The sequence below is a fragment of the Symphalangus syndactylus genome, chromosome 9 (genome assembly GCF_028878055.3).
Source record: "Symphalangus syndactylus isolate Jambi chromosome 9, NHGRI_mSymSyn1-v2.1_pri, whole genome shotgun sequence".
Classification (NCBI taxonomy): Eukaryota; Metazoa; Chordata; class Mammalia; order Primates; family Hylobatidae; genus Symphalangus; species Symphalangus syndactylus.
The window spans coordinates 86,677,829-86,701,237 of NC_072431.2; the positions used below are offsets into that span (position 1 = coordinate 86,677,829).

A 23,409-nucleotide genomic window follows, 5' to 3' on the forward strand; every position below is an offset into this window, starting at 1 on the left:
ACTGGAAATTTCTTGCCTTTTGGGGTGAGGCTCAATTTCCCCACTGGAAATTTCTTGCCTTTTCTACTACTGGAGGTTTGTGTGATGTCTTGCCTCTTTTTAACCTCTATGCTACCCCGACCAAGGAGTACTTCATTGCCCCCCCGCGGCTTTCTTACCTTGGTCCCGACCACCAAGGAAATACTTTACCGGCTCTCGTGGTGTCTTCTCCTCTGTCCATGCACAGACTTGCATGGCGGTTATGGAGGATCCTTTAAGCTAGGTTGCTGGCCAGTTTCTTTCTGCTTTGCTGAGAGCTCGGGTTATTCCTTGCACTGGGTGGGTCCTTATTTCTCACCCCTGAGGCTGCCACAAGGGGGTGGGGCGCATCTCCTCATGAGAGAGGACTTGAGACTCTCCCTAGAGGGGAATGTAATCACAGGCGAGCCCCCAAGTTGTTTTAAGTAAAGTTTCGGTGCCGCAAAAGAAATAGCACTTGAATATAAAATTTTCTTTTTAATTCTCAGCAAGTCAATGTACTTCTATAGAAGGGTGCGCCCTTACAGATGGAGCAATGGTGAGTGCACACCTGGATAAGGGAGGGGAAAGGGTTCTTATCCCTGATGCACATGGCCCCTGCTGCTGTGTCATTCCCCTATTGGCTAGGGTTAGACCGCACAGGCCAAACTAACTCCGATTGGCTAATTTAAAGAGAGTGACAGGGTGAGTGGTTTGGCGGGAAAAATGGTTATGGCAGAGCAGGAAACCAGAATGAGTCAGGGTGGAGCAGGTAATCGAAAAAGGTTGCTTTATGAGGAAGTTAAGTTTACAAGTAGAAGGCAAAGAATTGAACATACTGACATACTGATTTTTTGAAGAGAAATTTAGAACTCATATCTAACACTGATGGCTGTAGCATATCCTCTGTCCTTTTTCCTATCTATTGGAGGAGGAGACTTAGGTAAGACCTCCGTTTCCTGTTATTTTGACCTGGTGTTATTGGGGCTGAGGGAAGAGGAGGTGATAAGGCAGGTGACATTTTCTCCTCTTTCCTCTTTTTAGGCTCTTCTGTGTGTAACTGAGCCAGGGCTGCTCTAATTAAAGCCCATAACATTAAAGATTTTACTGGGACCTGATGCCTTTGCACCTGATGTTGTTTAAGGTTTCTCCCCACTTGTTCCCAGAGTTCTACATCTAGTGTTCTTTCCTCTGGGAACTATGGGCTTTGTACTCCGTTATTGACCACAGTAGTTTTTAATTCCTTCAACAACTGAAATTCTAGTGGGGTGTGTTCATGAATAAACTGCTGTGGATTATTGGGATCAGGCCTTACGGAAACAGGAACAGTGCAAGGTCCTAAGGGCTCTCCAGCTATGACAGCAGAGCGTAAAATTCTTTGTATTGGGGTTTCTGTTTGTGCTACCGAAGGAGGTGGTACAGATGTTTCTGCAATTGGAGGAGGCGGTATAGGCCAATTTTTATCCTCCCTGTTTTTTATTTTCAATTGGAGCTGTGGGTGGAACAACAGATTCTTTCAGATTTTTAGATTCAGCCTGCTGTCCCACAGAATAATAAGGAGATAATGGTAGAAGTACAGTACAAGCTAAACTCCAAGTGGAGAAAACAGAAAAATCAACTAAGAATCAGCTAAGACCTTTGTGATGAGCCCATTTTAATCCTTCTCCTGCTTTGTCTCAATTTTCCACATCAAGAGTGCCTGCCTGTGGGAACCATGGGTTATGCGTAATAACCTTTTGTGGCTTCTTCAGGAGGTCAGTGTCTGCGAATTAACCTGAGCTCCAGACTGTCTCAACAGAACTTTAAGCAACCACACATAACGTTTTTCTTCAATAGACAAATTCTTCCCCTTGTTACAGGAAGTTCAGAAAACTTCCTGTTCCTAGTACTTCTTTAAAGCACTGCTCCCAGTACCTCTTTACGGCACTGATCAGTACCTCTTTAGGGCACTGACCTTATATCGGCTGCTGGCAGACTCGTTTCAGGGTCCCCATTCGCCTTGTCAATTTTAGTTCCTCTGCTCCAGCAGACTTTCTTCATTCATGTCCTCGAAGTCCTGTGTTTGGACGCCACTATGCAGAGCACCCGATCCTGTTGCTGTTTGGGGTGCCACTTGTAACCTGCATGGACCTTAGGGGACTGAACAAAGGGGGGCGAATGTGGGAATAAAAGACAAGAGACAAAAGAGTATATTTGGAAGAAGGGGTCAAGGGGCATCTTGCCTCTAGTGGACAAGGGCCGTGAGCTTTACACAGCCCTCTGTATTTATTAGGCGAAAGAGACAGCAAGAAAGTGGGAGGATGGTTGTCAGGTAATTGTCGGTCAGCTGTTTGGTTCGCAGCAGGCTTGTGAGACTGCATCCTTTGAACAATAGGCGTTGGATTTCTCAATAGATAACTTCCAGGAGCCCGGCGCCAGGGCGTGATGTCCCTCAGCAAACCTTTTGGTGGCAAGGCAGTGTGAGTTTGCCCACATCCTACATTCATGATAAACAGTTTGCTGTTTGATCATACAGCCTCCAGTGGAATGCTGAGTTGGTCACATCCCACGGGCCTTTGGCTCCCTGTAGGGTAACTCTGTCTTAGGGTAACTCTTAGGCTCCACCTTAGGGTAACTCTGTCTTAGGCTCTTAGGGTAACTCTGTCTTAGGCTCTTAAACTCTTAGGATAACTCTTAGGCTCTGTCTTAGGGTAACTCTGTCTTAGGCTCTGTCTTAGGGTAACTGCCCTGTCTTAGGGTAACTCAATTCTTCATCACAGCTGCAGGTCACCTACTTGCAAAGGAAGAGTCTGCCTTAGTCACCTCCCACGTGGACAAGCTCGGGTGCATCCTAAGGATGTTGGTTCAGAGGGAGAAGGTGGCTGGGTGTCATGTGTTTAGTCCCTTTTCCAGCTTCACCAGACAGGCAGGTCACTGCTGTCACAGGGAGAGGGACTGAGGGGAAAAGGGCACTGCTGTGGTCACTCTTGCCTGGAGACACAAGGCCTTCCTGGAGGACCCCCCCAACACTTAGGAGCATTAATATAGTGGGATTAAGGGCTTTTTTTTCTTCAAATTGGACAGAGGGACAGACTGCTGAGGAATACATGTGGATTCTTTCCTTCTGTGACACTCTGAAAGAATTGTGACTGGGGCGTGGGGTGCCACCTTCAGAGGCAGGAGTGTTTAGGAAATGCCACAGTGGCACTATGACCTGCGTGGGCTCCAGCAGCAGCAGCAACCCGCAGGGTAGAGAGGGCAGCTGAGAACACGAGAGCAGAAGGGCGGTGACTCCATCATCTCAGAGGGTTCTGTTCAAACAACATTTTCTAGTATACAATGAAGAGACCTGGTGCCAGGCATGGTGGCTCATGCCTGTAATCTCAGCACTTTGGGAGGCCGAGGCAGGTGGATTACCTGAGGTTGGGAGTTTGAGCGAGACCAGCCTGGCCAATGTGGTGAAACCTCATCTCTACTAAAACTATAAAAATTAGCCAGGATTAGGCAAGCGCCTGTAATCCTCAGCTCCTTGGGAGACTGAGGCAGGAGAATTGATTGAACCCAGGAGGTGGAAGCTGCAGTGAACCAAGAGGGTGCCACTATACTCCATCCTGGGTGACAGAGTGAGACTCCGTCTCAAAAAAAAAAAAAAAAAAAAAAGGAGGCCTGCTAGTACTCATCTCATAGGGCTATTAGTAGGAGTAAGTGAAATCAGACATACAAAGCATTTAGTTCAGCTCAACCAACGCTCATTCTCGCCTTGTCCCCACTGCATAGCCCCTAACCCCAAATATCCCAACATAGCTCATAACAATAAGATTCTTGTTTCCCCAACATGTTTAATTGTAAGAATAGAGATAATGGTCAACTCTTGAGAAGAACCAAACGCTGGTGCCATCTTGGAAGTGCTACATCACCTCCTCCTCTTACTTTCTTGAACAGCAATATTTCTGGATTTCTTCTGCAAGCCCCAGGCAGTGCAGGATGCGTTTCTTTTCAGCAGCCAGTTCCTTCTCAGAGAACTGGCCCAAGAGTTTCTGGACAAATATATTTTGATCTTTCAGAAATATGTTCTTATTTACTCCTACATTTGGCACATTCTCCAGGGACCCAGACTTGAAATGGAAGCTTAAATATCTGTTTCGTTTTAGACCAGGTCCTTTTTCTTCAATCCATGACAGTGGACTGCAAAGACAAAAGACAAAAGAATCATGTTAGAGATTACACAAGAGCCCAAGTAGGTGCTTGCTGGCACCAGACCGCCTGGTAACAGGTCCTTGTCAGGCACCCATCCTCCTTGCAGCCACCAGCCTCCCAGAGGCTGCGGGTGACTGTGTCAACCTCACAGCCAAACAGTCTTTAATTTAATTTTGCCATCAGGCAGGGGAATTCATTCAGTGACTTTTTTTTTTTTTTTTCCTGGGATGGAGCCTTGCTCTGTCACCCAGGCTGGAGTGCAGTGGTACAATCTCGACCCACTGCAACCTCCGCCTTCTGGGTTCAAGCAATTTTCCTGCCTCAGCCTCCCAAGTACCTGGGATTACAGGCGTCTGCCACCATGCCTGGCTACTTTTTAAAAAAATATTTTTAGTAGAAATGGGGTTTTGCCATGTCAGCCAGGCTAGTCTTGAATTCCTGACCTCAGGAGACCCACCTGCCTTCGCCTCCCAAACTGCTGGGATTACAGGCTTGGGCCACCGCACCTGGCCTCTCATGACTAATTTTAAAAGCTCATAGTACAGTCTAGCAAATGTTCTGGGAGATGGCAACAAAGATTAACTTTTATTTTGACACTGAATAAAAATAAACTTGAGGTATTCTACATAGCCTACCTAAGAAAATTTTTCGTCTTTTTTTTTTTTTTTTTTTGAGATGTTTGCTCTTGTTGCCCAGGCCGGAGTGCAGTGGTGCAATCTCAGCTCACTGCAACCTCTGCCTCCAGGTTCAAACAATCCTCCTGCCTCAGGCTCCCCAGTACCTGGGATTACAGGCACCTGCCACCACGCCTGGCTAATTTTTGTATTTTTAGTAGAGATGAGGGTTCACCATGTTGGCCAAGCTGGTCTTGAACTCTTGACTTCAGGTGATCCAACTGCCTTAGCCTCCCAAAGTGCTGGGATTACAGGCGTGAGCCACTGTGCCCGGCCTCTCATGAACTTTTAAATAATATGGAATCTTGGGATTTGAGGGAATGCAGAATGTCAAGATCTTTCAGGTACCTCAATTTCCTCACTAGTAAAAATAAGTAATGGTAATAAGTATACAGCTTTACCTATCTTGCTGTGACATTGTGAGATAAAAATGCAGTTTGTGGCCAGGTGTGGAGGCTGATGTGGGTGGATCGCTTGAGCCCAGGAGTTTGAGACCAGCCTAGACAATATGGCAAAAACCCATCTTACCCAAAAATACGAAAATCAGCCAGTCTCATAACCTGGTCTCAAAATAAATAACTAAATAAATAAATAGATAAAAAATTTTTTAAATGCAATTTGGGACACGGAAAGTACTATGATTTTAAAAAGTTATTATTATATTAACTGCTCTCTGTCCCAACCCCTCATCTGATGCTTGCCTCTCCTGTGCAAAAATGAGAGTCAGGGCTGGGTGCAGTGGCTCATGCGTGTAATCCCAGCATTTTGAGAGGCCAAGGCGAGCAGAACACTTGAGGTCAGGAGTTTGAGACCATCCTGGCCAACATGGTGAAATCTCATCTCTACTAACAATACAAAAATGAGCTGGGCGTGGTGGCAGGCGCCTATAATCCCAGCTACTCGGGAGGCTGAGGCAGGAGAATCGCTTGAATCCGGGAGATGGAGGTTGCAATGAGCTGAGATCACACCACCGCACTCCAGCCTGGGTGACAGAGTGAGACTTTGTCTCATTAAAAAAAACAAAACAAAAAGAGAGAGAGAAAGAGTCAGCCTCTGCCTCCCCAACATCTTGCTTCCTCATTGACTTCTACTCAACTTCAAGAGCAAGCAAGGCACCGCCTCCCATCAGAACCATGAGCTGACCTAGTCCAGGTTCCCCTTCCCTGTGCTCCTACAGCACCCTACAGTATCTTTACCTCTAATTACAGGGTACTACAACTGTCTGTGTATAGGTCTGACCATGGCTGCAATCCTAACACTCACATGGCCACACCAGGGCCTGGGCCACCACTGTTGGTCACTCCATAGGCAGCACTGCCAAGTTCCATGTGCTTTGTCTTCATCTGCCAGGCCTCTCTGCCTTTTCCTAGCGAAGAAGAAACTCCTCAAAATGGACTAGATCAGGCTTCATTCAGGAACTCAAATTCTTTTTTCTTTTTAAAATACCCAATGTCTGCTTCTTTTACTACCAGGAGACCCACCTCTCTGCAAAAGCATCTAGAAACACTCTAAAACCCTTACTGTTCTAAATAATTTACAGAGCCCAGGTGCTTTGGGAGAAAAATTATGAATGTGCTTTTGTTAAAAAAGACTTGGTATGAGAAATAAGTCAGAATGCTTTGGGAACAGTGTGACAGGGTGACAGGATGCTGAAGCTGAAACACAGACCCTCCTCCTCATGGCTTCTCATGACTTACCTTTTCTTCTCTGTCTCCAGACACACTGTCATTTTCACATACTGATCTTCCTTTCGCTCTTCCAAAGTGGCAGACACAAGAGAAAGCTCCCCAAAGAGGGAGACCAGCCAGGTCAGGCGAGAGATGCCGCTGAATGCAGGGAAGCCAAACCGCTCTTCTTCCAACGGGCCAGCTGTGGGAAATCACAAATGCTGTGGGAACTGGGAAGCAGGAATGCCAGGTGGAGAGCAGGACCCGGGGGCGGGGGTGGCGGGGGTGTGAAAAGATGTGGCCGAGTGATCAGTACAATGGGACCTTGCCTTATGTGGTAGGCGGGCAAGATGATTAATGATACTGATGAAAACTCAGGTGGCTCAATTTCAACTCTATCATAAAAGCATCTCTGTCTTTTCCTGTTTATTAAATTCAGTTTTAGTAAAACATTCTACTGGAAACAGCAGTCAATCCAGCCAAACAGGATAATAAAAAAGTTTCAGTCTTCTAATATATACATCTATGTACACATATGTAGATACACATACATACACACACACACACACAACACATACCTACATATACATATATATATATCCTCTTTAGTGATTTAAAGTAGTCTGGTAAAAGTAGAAGAATCAAGGTATTTTAGCCCTGCAAGCCTGTATTCTTATAACTACCCGATGTGTAAGTAGCAATAAGGTGTGAAGGTATTATAATAGCTATGGAGAAAATGGTAATACTTTTGAGCTATTTCAATATCAAGAAAATTGATACAATGTTAAATGTTTTCTTAGTCTTCCTAATCTTGTGAACAAAAAAGTACACTCAAAAGAGTATTGGGGCCAGGCGCAGTGGCTCACGCCTGTAGTCCCAGCACTTTGGGAGGCCAAGGTGGGTGGATCACTTGAGTTCGAGACTAGCCTGGCCAACATGGCAAAACCCCGTCTCTACTAAAAAAAAATACAAAAATTACCCAGGCATACTGGTGGGCGCCTGTAATCCCATACTTGGGAGGCTGAGGCTGGAGAATCGCTTGAGCCCTGGAGGCGGAGGTTGCAGTAAGCCTAAAAAGGCCGCGTACAGTAGTTCATGCCTATAATACCAGCACTTCGGGAGGCCAAGGCTGGCAGATTGCTTGTGCCAAGGAGTTCAACACCAGCCTAGGCAACATAGCAAGACTCTGTCTCTACAAAAAAAGCCACACAAAATTAGGCGGGTGTGGTGGTACACACCTGCAGCCCCAGCTACTCAGGAGGCTAAGGTGGGAGGATCCTCTGGGCCTGAGGAGTTCGAGGCCACAGTGAGCCATAATTGTACCACTGCATTCCAGCCTGGGTGACAGAGTGACATCCTATCTCAAAAATATATATATATAAATATAAAAAAGAGTATTGGTGTGAGAAATCCATTTGGTCAAGATACTGCTCCCGTCTGCCTCCAGCCAAAATCTTAAACATAACCTGTTTAAAAGACTTCATATCTGTTACATTACATTATAATCAAAACATTTCTTATGACCTTGATATTCACTTAAAACAATGACTAATAACAATGAGTATATTCTTAAAAAGTAGTAAGTAATATATAAAACCAAACAAAAATTAGAATTTTCATAGACAATATGGTTTGAAATCACTGGGGCCTAAGTATCAAACTTACAAAACAAAAAGACTTCCCCAGGGCTGGTTACTGTCTGCTCTAGTTCTTTTTTTTTGTTTGTTTGTTTTTGAGACAGAGTCTCATTGTCACCTAGGCTGTGCAGTGGCGCGATCTCGGCTCACTACAACCTCACCCTCCTGGGTTAAAGCAATTTTCTTGCCTCAGCCTTTCAAGTAGCTGAGATTATAAGTGCGTGCCACCATGTCTGACTAATTTTTGTATTTTTTTTTTTGGTAGAGACAGTGTTTCACCATGTTGGCCATACGGGTCTCGAACTCCTGACCTCAGGTGATCCACCCGCCTCACCTTCCCCAAGTGCTGGAATTACAGGCGTGAGCCACTATGCCCAGCCTAGTTCTTTGGACAGAATACTAAGCAGCCACCCATGATAGTTCCAACCACTTAGAGAGCTGAGCTCCAATCCAGCTCTGTCTCATGACCGCTACATTACCTCTGTGAAGCCACTCATGTCTCTGAGCTTCAGTTTATCTGTATAATGGGGGTAGTGAATACCACTTTATAGGATTGTCATATGGATTAATGCACATCACATACTTAACACAGTTTCTTGTACAAATTAATGGTTTGTACTCTCATTATATTACCATTTTCAAGGATGAAGACAGATTTTTGAAATGAGGTTCTACTATGTATCAGTGGCTTTACCATGCAAAAATGCCAGGCCATGTCAGGGTCTCCCTTCTGTAATGAAAGCCCTCAGGAATGGTGGCCCAGGTGCCCAACAATATAGCCAGAGAAGGAGCCCATCCAAAAGTGGCCACAAGAGCAGGAGCTTCCTGCGTGCCCATTTCCTATTGCTAATGGAGCTGCTCAAAGAGTGACCAACATCAAGTAAACAGCTACATATACAGCAGATCAGATATTGTGGTCAGCTGGGCGTGGTGGCTCATGCCTGTAATCCCAGCACTTTGGAGGCCAAGACAGGTGGATCACTTGAGCCCAGGAGTTTGAGACGAGGCTGGGCAACATAGGGAGACACCGTTTACAAAAATTTTAAAATTAGCTGGGTGTTGTGTTGCACACCTGTGTTTCCAGCTACTTGGAAGGCTGATGTGGGAGGATTGCTTGAGCCTGGGAGGTTGAGGCTACAGTGAGCTATGATTGCACCACTGCACTCCAGCCTGGGCAACAGAGTAAGACCTTGGCTCCTAAATAAATAAATAAATAAATAAATAAATACTGTGGTTGTTGCCAATGTCCTTATAACTTGCTAGAGGAGGAAGGGAGCTCTTCATATTATATTTGCTTTGCAAGGAAGTATAAAAATGTTCTCCTCTCCAAGCACCTATCTCTCAGTCCTTTTAAAAGAGTTTTAATGTACAACTTCCTGTTGAAAAATAATCTCCAACTAGTTAATAGATTGGGACAGACCATAAATATGCTTGAGATTTCTAATATATTCTTTACCCAAGGGCCACCAAGGAATTAAATCTGGGAAAGGAATTCCCATCTGGGAAAATTAAATTGGCCCTGAGTCAGAGAGTCTTGAGCAGAAATGAATACAAGCTCCCGTCCTAGAGAGCCAGGAAAGAATCTGGCTGGTCTTTGGACCTCATATGTGACCTGTGATCCCATGTAGCACTGACCTGTGAAGAGGAGTGACCCTTTCAGCAGGTCTTTCCCCACCACTTCTTTTTTCAGGAATGCAAATTCCTCCATCAAGAGTTCAACATGCTCCTCGTGCAAGACTTTTCCTGTAATGACAAAAATGGAATAAAAAGGGCAGTTGTCAGTTGTGCCTAGGTATGCATCCCGGAGTGTACTCTGTCATCCCCTAACACAGGACATGAAGCACTCATAACTGCTCTGGGCACACGGCCAGGATGGCCTCCCTACCACTGTCACCCACCCCAGCTGAAGAGGCTGCTACTTCTAAGCCTACAACAGATATGAATGAAATGAAGGCCAGGCACGGTGGCTCATGCCTGTATCTCAGCACTTTGGGAGGCCAAGGTGGGCAGATCACCTGAGGTTAGGAGTTCCACCAGCCTGGCCAACATGGTGAAACCCCACCTCTACTAAAAATACAAAAATTACCCAGGTGTGGTGGTGGGCACCTGTAAGCCCAGCTTCTTGGGAGGCTGAGGCAGGAGAATCACTAGAACCTGGGAGGCAGAAATTGCAGTGGGCCAAGATTGCATCACTGCACTCCAGCCTGGGAGAGAGTGAGACTCCGTTTCAAAAAGAAAAAGAAAAAAAGAGAAATGAATGAAATGAAAACCTGAGAAATGAAATGAAAATCTAAGAGAACAAGATAGTATCTACCTGTGTCCAAAGGCAAGATGAAATCAGGGATGCGTCTGTGGGCCAGGAGACAGTTAGCTACTGTTCTAGACAGGAGGAGGCAGTGCAGCATAAAAATCTAACAGAGTAAAAACGTGGCCAGGCATGGTGGCTCATGCCTATAATCCCAGCACTTTGGGAGGCCAAGGCAAGTAGATCACCTAAGCTCAGGAGTTTGAGACCAGCCTGGGCAACATGGCAAAACCTGGCCTCTACAAAAAATACAAAAAATTAGCTAGGTGTGGTGGCGTGCACCTGTGGTCCCAGCTACTTGGGAGGCTGAGCTGGGAAGATCACTTGAACCTGGGAGGTGGAGGTTGCAGTGAGCCAAGATGGTACCACTGCACTCCAGCCCGTCTCAAAAAATAAAAATAAAATAAAATAAAATAAATTTTGGATTATAAAAGAAAGCTGTTAACAATTTTTTTGCTATATAAAAATTTTTTTGCTCTATAAAAATTTTTTCATTTCTAGGCCAGAAGCTTCCTAAAACACCAGAACTATTTTATGATTAAGTACAAAGTGTGGTTATGATCTACAGTTTCACTGAAACAGACAGAAATCTGGGTCAGTGGGAGATGCTCCTGGGACAGTTGCCTTTGTCTAACCCAGCTTCACAGCAAACACTGCCAAATGCTCTGGGCTTGACCTGCGCCTCAGGAGCAAGGAGGATGTCTGTCGCAGGAGTCTCCAGAAATGTCAGGTGTGTGGGAGGATGGGGTCCTTCCCACCCACTCCCTAAGACGTGAATGTGGCAAAAGGAACTTCTTGTGATAAATAGAAGCTTTCTGGCACAAAATGGCTTTGCAACAACTAAATGGCACAAAACGCTTTGCAATAAGTAGAAGCTTTTCTCCTCATAGGTAGTTTCGCCCACTGCCCCCCACCCCACCATGAAAGTCTGGGGAACATGTTGTATTTTCCCCAGCACTATGGAAACAGTCTCTGTGTTTCCACATCCATGGTTATTAAAGAAACTATGTATTTTCCAACTGTGTCTTTGGTTGTTTTCCTGTCGTTCACTCGATGCCTGATTGTGATAAACACACATGGTAACCACAGTACACACACACATCCGTATCCATATATTCCCAGGTCTGTTCACTGAAAGGGCTTGCAGAGATAGCCCAAAGCCATAAGCACACCCAGTGTCCAAATCTTGCCATCAAAACGTTATTAGCCATTGGAGAATTGACTAATTCCAAGGCTGAGGCAGAGAAAGTACAAGATGAGCCTTAACCACTTTGTGCCAGAAAGCAAGAATTCAAAGAATAATGGAAACATAACAAAATGACAAGGGAGCTGGCAGGAAGAGGTTCCCCACTGAGCAAATTTGGAACAATGTGGACATCAATATGAATAATAAAAAGTAACAACAGCACTGAATAGAAAAACAAAGCCATGAGTTCCTACTGGTATAAAATAATAAATGAGTATCAGAAAGTGTGATGAGAATGGATATTTAACTAGTTATAAACTACCTTCTCACAAAATAATCACTGATTACAAAGGGAAAAAAAGTAACTTTCAATGGAAAAACCCGTCAGACACCACCTAATGAAGTGATATCATTAGTAATTAGATGAACTGATATTGGATGTTACCTGACAGAACACAATGTGAAAAACAGCATCGTTTCCTTTTTTTTTTTTTTTTTTTTTTGTGAGATGGAGTCTCGCTCTATCACCCAGGCTAGAGTACAGCGGTGCGATCTCGGCTCACTGCAACCTGTGCCTCCCGGGTTCAAGAAATTCTCCTGCCTCAGCCTCCCGAGTAGCTGGAATTACAGGTGCCCATATCATGCCTGGCTAATTTTTTTGATATTTTTAGTAGAGACAGGGTTTCACAGTGTAGGCCAGGCTGGTTTTGAACTTCTGACCTCAAGTAATCTGCCCGCCTTGGCCTCCCAAAGTGCTAGGATTACAGGCGTGAGCCACCATGCCTGGCCACTTCCATAATATTTCTGTGAAAGATGCATACCTCAAATCTAATCATGAAGAAACATCAGATATATTCAAATTTAGGGACATTTTACACAATAACTAACTGTAATATTCATAATTGTCAAGAAAAGATGGAGGAACTGTCCAGAATGAAGGACACTAAAAGTGACATGTCAATAAAAGATAATACATGATTTTGAACTCAGTCATTTTGCCATAAAGAATGTTATTGGGACAACTGGTGAAATTTGAATGAGGTTTGAGGATTAGATTGTTGTAATGTACCAATGCCAATTTCCAGATTTTGATGGTTGTATGTGGTTACATGCATACCTCAGAGATCCTGCACGTTTCATTCCAGACCACCACAATAAAGTGAATATTGCAATAAAGGGAGTCACATGAATATTTTAGTTTCCCGGTGCATATACAAGTTATGTTTATACTATATTGTAGTTTGTTAAGTATGTGATAACACTATGTTTAGGAAAACAACGTACGTACCTTAATTTAAAAATACGTTATTGAGCTGAGCACAGTGGCCCATGCCTGTAATTCCAGCACTTTGGGAGGCTCAGGCGGGCGGATCACTTGAGGCCAGGAGTTCGAGACCAGCCTGGCCAACATGGCGAAACCCCATCTCTGCTAAAAATACAAAAATTAGCTGTGTGTGGTGGTGTGCACCTATAATCCCAGTTACTCAGGTGGCTGAGGCACAAGAATCACTTGAACCCAGGAGGTGGAGGTTGCAGTGAACCGAGATTGCACCACTGCGTTCAAGCCTAGGTAACAGGGCAAGACTATCTTAAAAAACCAAAAACCAAAAACAAACAAACAAAAAATGCTACCATCTGATCCTCCATCTTTTTGCTGGAGGAAGGTCTTGCTTCCATGCTGATGGCTGCTGACTGATGCTGGTGGTTACTGACGGTGGCTGTGGATTTGATTTGCATTTCTATAAGGATTAGTGGTATTGAGCATCTTTTCATATGATTGTTTGCCGTCTGTATAACTTCTTCAGAAAAATGTCTATCCAAGTCCTTTGCCCATTTTAAAATCAGTTTATTTGGTTTGTTTGTTGTTGTTGAGTTGTAGAGTTCTTTAGACATTCTGGATATTGATCTCTGATCAAAGATAAGATTTGCAGATATCTTCACCCATTACATAGACTGCTTTTTCACTCGGTTGATTACTTCCTTTGAGGCACAGAAGGTTTTAAGTTTGATTAGTCCATTTGTCTGTTTTTGCTTTTTTTGCCTGTGTTTTTGATGTCGTATGTAAGACATTATTGCCAAATCCAATGTCATGATGCTTTCCCATGTTTTCTTCTAACAATATTACAGTTTTGGGTCTTAAATTTAGTTCTTTAATCCATTTGAGTGAATTTTTTATATGGTGTAAGGTTAAGTGTCCAACTTCATTCTTTTGCATGTGGATATCCTGTTTTCCTGGGACCACTTTTTGAAGAGACTGAAAACACTTGGTAGAATTCTCCAGTGAAGCTATCTGGTTTTAGGCTTTTCTTTATTGGGAGGTGTTTAATTACTGGTTCAATCTCCTTACTAGTTATAAATCTGTTCAGATTTTTGTTTCTTCATGATTCAGTCTTAGTAGGTTATATGCTACTAGGTATTTGTCCCTTTCTAGATTATCCGATTGTTGGAGTATAACAATTGTATAAGTGTTCACTGTAGTCTCTTATAATCCTTTTTATTTCAGCAGCATCAGTTGTAATGTCTCCTCTTTCACTTCTGACTTTAGTTTGAGTCTTTACTCTTTTTCTTTTTTCTTTTCCTTTTTTTTTTTTTTTTTGTGAGACAGAGTCTCGCTCTGTTGCCCAGGCTGGAGTACAGTGGCGCAATCTCGGCTCACCACAACCTCCCCTCATCACAACCTCCACCTCCTGGGTTCAAGTGATTCTCCTGCCTCAGCCTCCCGAGTAGCTGGGACTATAGGCACGTGCCACCATGCCTGGCTAATTTTTGTATTTTTAGTAGAGACGGGGTTTCACTATTTTGGCCAGGCGGGTCTGGACTCGACCTCGTGATCTGTCCTCCTTGGCCTCCCAAAGTGCTGGGATTACAGGCGTGAGCCACCGCACCTGGCTGAGTCTTTTTTTTTCTTAATCTGCTAAAATTCTGTCAATTTTATGGATTTTTTTGAAAAAAACTTGGTTTTATTGATTTTTTTTCTATTGCTTTTCTACTCTCTATTTTATTTATGTTCTAATCTTTACTTGCTTTTTTCTGCTAATTTTCGATTGAGTTTGCTCTTCTTTTCCTAGTCCCTTGAAATGTAAAGTTAGGATGTTGATTTGAGATCTTTCTTCTTGTTTAATGTAAGCATTTACAACTATCCACTTCTCTCTTAGTACTGCTTTCATTACATCTTGTCAGTTTTGTACTGTTTTGTTTTGTTTGAGCAGAGTCTCTCCCTATTGCCCAGGCTGGAGTGCAGTGGTGTGATCTCCCTCACTGCAACCTTCACCTCCTGGGTTCAAGCAATTCTCCTACCTCAGCCTCCCCAGTAGCTGGGACTATATGTATGCGCCACCACACCCGGCTAATTTTTGTATTTTTAGTAGAGATGGGGTTTCACCATGTTGGCTAGGCTGGTCTTGAAATCCTGACCTCAGGTGATTCGCCCGCCTCAGCCTCCCAAAGTGCTGGGATTACAGGCACAATCTATTTTATTATTTATTTATGTATGTATTTAATTTTTGAGATGGAGTCTCACTCTGTTGCCCAGGCTAAGGTACAATGGCACAATCTTGGCTCACTGCAACCTCCACCTCCTGGGTTCAAGCGATTCTCATGCCTTAGCCTCTGGAGTAGCTGGGATTACAGGCGCACGCCACCAGGCCCAGCTAATTTTTGTATTATTAGTAGAGACGGAGTTTCACCATGTTGCCCAGGCTCGTCTTGAAATCCTGACCTCAGGTGATCCACCGGCCTTGGCTTCCCAAAGTGCCGGGATGACAGGCATGAGCCACCACACCCGACTGCACAATCTATTTTAAACTGCTAACAACTTAACTCAATCACATACAAAATTCTACTCCTTTATGTCTCTGACCCCCCATTTTGTTATTAATGTTACCAATTACATGTTTTTATACTATACATCCATTAACATAGTTTGTATTTCTTTGTCTTTTAAATTCTATACCAGCATTTAAACTGATATTTATTTATTTATTTATTTATTTAGAGATAGAGTTTCATGGTGTTACCCAGGCTGGAGTGCAGTGGCACCATCTCAGCTCACCACAACCTCTGCCTCCCAGGTTCAAACGATTCTCCTGCCTCAGCCTCCTGAGTAGCTGGGACTACAAGCAAGTGCCACCACACCCAGCTAATTTTTTTATTTTTAGTAGAGATGGGGTTTCACCATGTTGGCCAGGATGGTTTTGAACTCCTGACCTCAAATGATCTGCTTGCCTCGGCCTCCCCAAGTCCTGGGATTACAGGCTTGAGCTACCGTGCCTGGCCTAAAGTGATTTATATGTCAACATTACAATACTATGGAAGTCTGTATTTGTCTTTACCAGAGAGTAATATTTTTGTGTTGCTGTCTAGTGTTTTCACTTTAATTTGAAAGACTTCCTTTAGCATTTCCTGAAGGGCAGGTCTAGTAGTGATCAACTCACTTGGTTTTTGTTTGTCTGGGTAGGTCTTTTAAAGAATTTTTATTTTTGTTTTTGAGACAGGGTCTCACTCTGTTGCCCAGACTAGAGTGCAGTGGCCCGAACATGGTTCACTGCAGCCTCAACCTCCTAAGGTTCAGGTGAACTTCCAGGTAGCTGGGACTACGGGCGTGCACCACCACACCCAGCTAATTTTCATATTTTCAGTAGAGATGGGGGTTCACCATGTTGCCCAGGCTGGTCTCAAACTCCTGGGCTCAAATAATCTACCCATCAGAGCCTCCCAAAGTGCTGGGATTACAGGTGTGAGCCACTGTGCCCAGCTGAGTCTTTTCTTTTTCTTGTAATTAAAAATTTTGTATGCCGGGTGCAGTCACTCATGCCTGTAATCCCAGCACTTTGGGAGGCCAAGGTGGGTGGATCTCGAGGTCAGGAGTTTGAGACCATCCCATCCAACATCGTGAAACCCCATCTCTACTAAAAATACAAAAATTAGCTGAGCATGGTGGTGGGCGCCTGTAATCCCAGCTACTCAGGACGCTGAGGAAGGAGAATCCCTTGAACCCAGGAGGCGGAGGTTGCAGTGAGCTGAGATGGTACCATTGACTCCAGCCTGGGTGACACAGCGAGACTCTGTACCCCACCAAAAAAAAAAAAAAAAAAGTTGTGAAAGATTTTTGTAGAAACAGGGTCTCAATATGTTGCCCAGGATTGTCCTGAGCTCCTTGGCCTCCCAGAGTGCTGGGATGACAGGCATGAGCCACTGTGTCTGGCCTGGGAAAGTCTTAATTTCTCCTTTCTGGAGGGTGGTATGGCTTAGGGGAACAAATGTGAACTTAAGAGCCCAGTAGGATTTGATTAAAATCTCTACCTCCCACTTAGTAGTCATGTTATTAGCTTTGTGACCTGGCACAAATTAACTTATTTGAGCCATGTTTTTCTATACAGCATCTAGAGAAAATAATATACCTCCAAGGGATTCTAGAAGAATTAAGCAAAATAACATATGAAGTGCTTAGCAGAGTTTCCAAGTTCCTAGCATATACTAAATATTTAATAAATGGTTATTACTGTTTAGAAACAACAAAAACTACCAACTATGCAAATAAGGCAATCAGTTTCTCTGATTTGAGCATTTTTAGGATATCCCAGCATTTAGCAATATAAGTATCACATGAATAAAGCCAAAATAATATCATGACATAAGCATAGGTGAAAACTAATTCATATTTTTTCCTTAAAGTGAGTAAAATAAGCTGATAAGCTTTGACCAAAAGTTTGCAAATTCCCACCCATCCTTCTGCCCTCCACTATGTGTGTTTACAGTGTGGGGGTGAGGAGGCAGTTGGGAGCCCACAGTGCCAGTGTAGCCAGGAGGAGATATCTGAAATGGGGTTAAGTTTTAAAGGCATAAAGATGATATCACAGAAATCCTGGAGGCAGAAACGCTTGGTAAGATACATTACCTTTCTGCTCAGCCAGCTCCCACAGTTCCTGAGCGGCCACCAATGACAGTGTCATGGGGTATTCCACAAGGACGTGCTTGCCAGCATTAAGGAACTGCCTTTGGTAAACGAGACAAATACAGAGAAAGAACACTTCGAATAAGCTTCACTAAAATGCTCTGCATAATAGAGAACAGAATGTTATAAAGGCATGAGAGTTTCTGTGTGTGAATGTGTCATGACTGGGGGTAGGAGTCAGTGCCACGGGATATGGAGGAAGAACTGTATCCCACATTGTTTTCTACTATCCTGTGACAGAACGACTTTCTGGTTATGTGTTAATTTGAACATTCAACCATTCATTTATTCAACTAAGTACTATTTACCAATTACTGTGGAGGAGAAATAAAGACACATTAACAAATAAATTTCCTATCACCACATGGTAGCTATAAAGGCTACAAAACCCACAGCAGCTAGCTTCGCCTGAGGCAGTCTGAAGAGATTTCACTAAGGACCTATGAACTGGGTCTCAAAGTATGAGCAGACATTCTCCAGGTGCAACATGATGAGTATATTTCACTGTGAGCCGCGTATGCAGGGCCTTGGGCATTTGTGGGGCTTTGTTCAATTGGCAAATTTCAGTGTGGCAGGGGAGTGGACTACAGGCCGTGGAGGATAATAATATTGGAAAAGTAGCTGGGGGCCTGACTGTGAAGGACCTACAATTCTGTGCTCAGCAGTTCAGATTTCATTCCATGGATACCAGAGTACAAATATTTATAAGCATAGGACTTATGTCAGAATCACTTTTCTTCAGGAAATACACTCTAGTGCCAGAAAAGGTTAAGGAAAGCCAAGGAAAGGTGTTTTTGTCTAGTCTAGAGCTAGACTGATAAAGAGGAAGCATCTTAACCATGGGAAACAGCATGGTGGGAGCAGCTGTAAGAACCTAGAAGGAAGCCAGACTGAGGAAGGCAGCTAGCACTTCCCTGTTAGCTGCCAGGTCCTGAGGGTTAAAGGAACTCAACCGTTATTTTATGACATTGAAAGCACAAAGGAGAAAACGTTGGAAGCTGATCCAAACTGAGAAAGGAGTATGATAATTCGCCAAGGATGCCGGCTCCACATCCTAAACTGTCTGGTGAGAAGAAGGAGGCCACTACTGTTGAAAACTACTCTCGATGGGTTTTTACAGAGAAATAAAACACTTTAATTCTGAATGTTTCTAATGTTTCAAATTACACATACTAAATATTAATTTTACTATTTTTTCATTTCCTTATATATTTATAACCAACAATAAGAATTTCTTAACGTTTTGACATTTCTGTGATTGGTCACAGAGCGACTGTAATTTTCTCATTGGCTCTTCTGACTCCTTTGCAGGGTGTTTTAGCTTGCTTGCTCATTTTTCCAGTACTGCACTGCTGTGTAAGGCAAGGACTGCCTGTGTGGAAAACCCACCTGATGTAGTCCTCATGGCTGGAGCTCTCACTGCAGATATAGGCGACCTCCACCTCTTGGCTGGAAAGAGCATCCTCCAAAGAAATCTGCTGGACTCTATCAACGCTCCCGAGCTCCCTTCTATTTCAGAGTAACAGAGAAATGGAACTCAATGGTAGACAGAAGAAAGGAGCACCATCCTTCTCCCTCCTCCCAACAAGGTCCTGGTGATCTACTGCCAGAAATGAAGAAATGAGTTTCTTCTCTCCCACTTCCAGGCTATTTTCCATTGTGGAGTGAGAAAAATAGCCTCAGGGTTCAAGTCAGGGGATCTGGCATTGAGTGCCAACAGTACCATTCACAGCGTGTATGACCTGGGAGAGTCCTGAATTACTTCATCTCCAAAACAAAAGAAACAGCTGGGTGTGGTGGCCCAAGCCTGTAATCCTAGCACTTTGGGAGGCTGAGGCGGGTGGATCACTTGAGGTCAGGAGTTCAAGACCAGCCTGGCCAACATGGTGAAACCCTGTATCTACAAAAAATACAAAAGTTAGCCAAACGTGGTGGTGGGTGCCTGTAATCCCAGCTACCTGGGAGGCTGAGGCAGGAGAATCACTTGAATCCGGGAGATGGAAGTTACAGTGAGCCAAGATTGCACCACAGCACTCCAGCCTGGGTGACAGAGTGAGACTCCTCAAAAATAAAATAACATAAAAATAAAAGGAACAATCTACTTTTATCTCATGAGAAGTGATCTCTACGGTCACTTCCAGTTCCAAGCACTTGGCCAAACATTGGGACTACCAAGCCTAATCCAAATCCAATACATTAACACATTTAGGGTGCAAACTGGCATGCGACTTCAAGCTACTTTATAGCTAAGCTAACGAAGCCCAGTAGTATGTACGCACACGTTTGTGTGTGTGTGTGTCTGTGTGTGTGTCTTCCTCCCTCTGGCTGACTGAGCTCATTGGAAGGTGAGGAATTCGTTCTCCATGATTTCTCCTACAGTGCCTAGCACATAATAGGCAGTGATAGCCTTGACTAACCAGGAGCAGAAGCAGGAGGGGAACCCAAGGCCTTCTGACTCTTTTAGGGCATGGGGGAGCTGCAGTCTTCGAAGAGCCAAAGCCCCAGCAGTCCGTACACCGCCCAGTGCAGCGGCTGGGGCAGGAGAGTAGCCCTCTAAGGGTGGCAGTCATGAGGGAATGTGGGACAGCCAGCAAGCAGAAGGCCCTCAGCCCGCTCAGAGCTCCAGTTGAGCTGCAGCAGGCAGAAAGCATTCCGGGAAATTTAGCTCCCAAAGAGTATTATGCTAGGTTTGTTCTAATGGGGCCACCCAAACTAAATTGCTCAATTTCAGCAATACTTATTGTTTGCCTATTATGTACTAGGCGCTGTAGGAGAAATCATGGAGAACAAATTAAAATCCTCGCCTTTTAATGAGCTCAGTCAGCTAGAGGAAGACACACATACACACACACAAACACACACACACACACACACACACACGTGTACATACCACCACCACAAGACTACCAGGAGAAATGTGGTGCTTGGAAGTAGGAGATGGAGACTCAGGGTGGGAAAGGAATACACCAGAAAAGCTTCCTGGGGAGGAGGTAGAACTTAGCAGGTAGGTCAGGAGGGGAATGGTATGTGAAGAGGGAAACAGTGTGAGTACTGGCATGGCTGTCATGCAGGGGTGTGACCTGGCCATCCTCCCATACAATCTGGGTAGTGTAGGTGTTCCCACTGAGCTAATCCTGGAAGCCAACTGGCAGAGGACTGGGGCTTAAGGGAAAAGGAGAGGTCCCACTTCAGCCTTGCACCCAAGTGCTGTGTGTGGTCCCAGCTCCAGATAGGGGTGCGATGGGGGTTACGGTGCTGCCTGATCTTAACTTCGCTCTCCCATTTGTGTGCAGCTCCCTTGGAATCTTATGGGGAGGAGAAGGCTGGCCAAGGGCAGATTCTAGCACTTCTGGGTCTCCCTGGTGCCTCCAAGCCCATTTTAAATCCTTAAAAGTGGGGCCACGTTTTGAGACAGGCAGGAAGAGGATGGCCCCATGAATGAAAACATGAAAAAATTTCTGCATGGACCATCACAATTGTTACATATGCTTTGTGTAAATATTTATCTGATGTCTCTAAAGCACTAGAAAAAGAGTTGCCTAACTTGCTCACTACCACGTCTCCAGGCCCAGCCCAGTGCCTGCACCTAGTCCACAATTAATATGGATAAATGATGTTACACAGGATTAGTCTGGTGCCTGTATCTAGTTCACAATTAATATTGACAAATGATGTTATACAGGATTAGTCTGGTGAGTGGTGCGTGTGTGTGTGTGTGTGTGTGTGTGTGTGTGTGTTTACAGGGGTGAGTGGAAAATTTGAGCATGGGGAAGAAGAAACAAGGTGATAAGTTTGATTTTGACTGGAGATAAATGAATCCTTAAAGAAAAGGGGGAGGCTGGCTGTGCTGGCTCACACCTATAATCTCAGCACTTTGGGAGGCCGAGGAAGGAGGATCACTTGACCCCAGGAGTTTGAGACCAGTCTAGGCAACATAGGGAGACCCTGTCTCTACAAAAAAAAAAAAAAAAAAAATTATCCAGGCGTGGTGGTGTGTGTGTCTGTAGTCCCACCTACTCAGGAGGCTGAGGCAGGAGGATCACTTGAGCCGTGAGGCGGGAGGATCACTTGAGCCCAGATGGTCAAGGCTGCAGTGCACTGTGATTGCACCATCGCGCTGCAGCTTGGGTGACAAAGTGAGACCCTGTCTCAAAAAAAAAAAAAAAAAAAAAAAAAAAAAGGCTCAAAATTACCAATGGCAAAAGAACACATGGTGTTTAAAAGATGGGCTTTGGAAACAGACTTCTGCTCAACTTCAGTTCTTAGACTTTCCAGCTGTGTGACCTCAGGCAGATTACTTAAACTTTCTGTGGTTCAGCCTCCTTATCTGTAAACTGGGGGTTAATAACACTACCTAGAAGGAAATATCACATGTAGAGCCCAGGACCACCTAGGACGGCTGTCATGATGACTATGTCAGGATTCCCTGGTGCACACTGAAAGCCTTTCAGGCCAAAGCCCCATACATGTGTTTTCTGTGCCCCTTCTCTAACTGTCAGCCTTGAGCTCACCCTCCTGCCTCTGTCTTCCAGTCTCCCAGGCCAACCTACTGTGCATCCCAGCTGCAGGCCCAGCAAGCTTCAGTTCCCAGACCCATCCCAACCTGAGATCTTGTGGGGCTGACCCTAAGCACAGTTCTCAGTCGGGAGATGGCTCTCCCTGCCCTGGGTCTGGAAAATCTCCATGTCCTGTGGCTAATCCGCCTCACTGGGCTTTCCACAAATTATGAAGCACAAAGACAGTGTGAGCCACCTGGACACGAAGCCAATCAGGTTCAGGAACGCTGAGGAAGGGTGTGGATTTCGCAAGTCCCTCATCCGCACGGAGCCGGCTCGGCCAACACCAACCACCACGACGCCAAACTTCCTCTTGGGCTGAAACACAAGGGAACAAGGTGGAGTTTGAAAACACTGTAGGCATCGAGCAGAAAACTGCAAAACAAAGGAGCTGGCAGGGTCCCGACGAGCAAGATGGAAGCCAGCCCAAAACACACAGGAAGCCACGGCATCAGGATGGGATGAGACAGTCCCCGAAATGGGGGCTTGGAGAGAAGTCAGTCCGGCCAAAACCTGTTCCTGAAGGTGCTCCACCATGTCTATAGGTTGAAAACCTTCCGAGCACCCACAGAAAGTGTTCCCCCGATTTGGCTCTCTACTTCTACTGCTCCATCTCCAATAATGAGGGAGCTTTCCTCATTAAGCCAGACCCAGCCCATGGCCTGGTACTTCTGCCCTCCCTGGGTCCCTCCTCCAGTGGACACGTGAATCTGATACTGCTGGGAGTCATTCAGAGGGCACAGCTTCTTCATCAGATGCTGGCAGAGGAGGCAAATGGGCAAACCATGATTGGTCACCTTACTCAGCTTGGGATCCACAGGCTTTGACTCTTCACTACAGCTTTCTGAGTTCCACATTTAAGATACTGCAGTATCTTAAATGTTATTTAAGTGCACTGCTGGAGGCTGTATGTGAACAGTATTACAGTGAAAAATCAAACTGACTTTTAAGTTATACAGCAACTCAGTATAATAAAAACTGATAAAATTTATCTCCATGCACTGGGCATGGTGGCTCATGCCTGTAATCCCAGCACTTTGGGAGGCCGAGGCAGGTGGATCACTTGAGGTCAGGAGTTCCAGACCAGCCTGGACAACATGGAGAAACCTCGTCTCTACTAAAAATACAAAAATTAGCTGGGCGTGTTGGCAGGTGCCTGTAATGCCAGCTACTTAGGAGGCTGAGGCACGAGAATTGTTTGAACCTGGGAGGTGGAGATTGCAGTGACCCAAGATCACGCCACTGCACTCCAGCCTGG

The 23,409-nt window shown here is 44.7% G+C and overlaps 1 protein-coding gene across 2 annotated transcripts in view; it reads right to left on the reverse strand.

The window, feature by feature from the left end:
- Positions 1 to 3,795: 3,795 nt before the first annotated feature.
- Positions 3,796 to 23,409, reverse strand: part of BLVRA (biliverdin reductase A) — a 41,394-nt gene continuing 21,780 nt past the window's right edge. For both annotated transcript variants that reach the window (XM_055293316.2, XM_055293318.2), the window contains exons 3-8: positions 22,348 to 22,469; positions 18,985 to 19,104; positions 17,539 to 17,636; positions 9,787 to 9,894; positions 6,545 to 6,716; positions 3,796 to 4,161 (exon numbers count right to left, since the gene is read on the reverse strand). In XM_055293316.2, the coding sequence (XP_055149291.1) occupies positions 3,903 to 4,161; positions 6,545 to 6,716; positions 9,787 to 9,894; positions 17,539 to 17,636; positions 18,985 to 19,104; positions 22,348 to 22,469 (879 nt within the window). In that variant the 3' untranslated portion in view covers positions 3,796 to 3,902. The remainder of the gene's footprint in view (positions 4,162 to 6,544; positions 6,717 to 9,786; positions 9,895 to 17,538; positions 17,637 to 18,984; positions 19,105 to 22,347; positions 22,470 to 23,409) is intronic.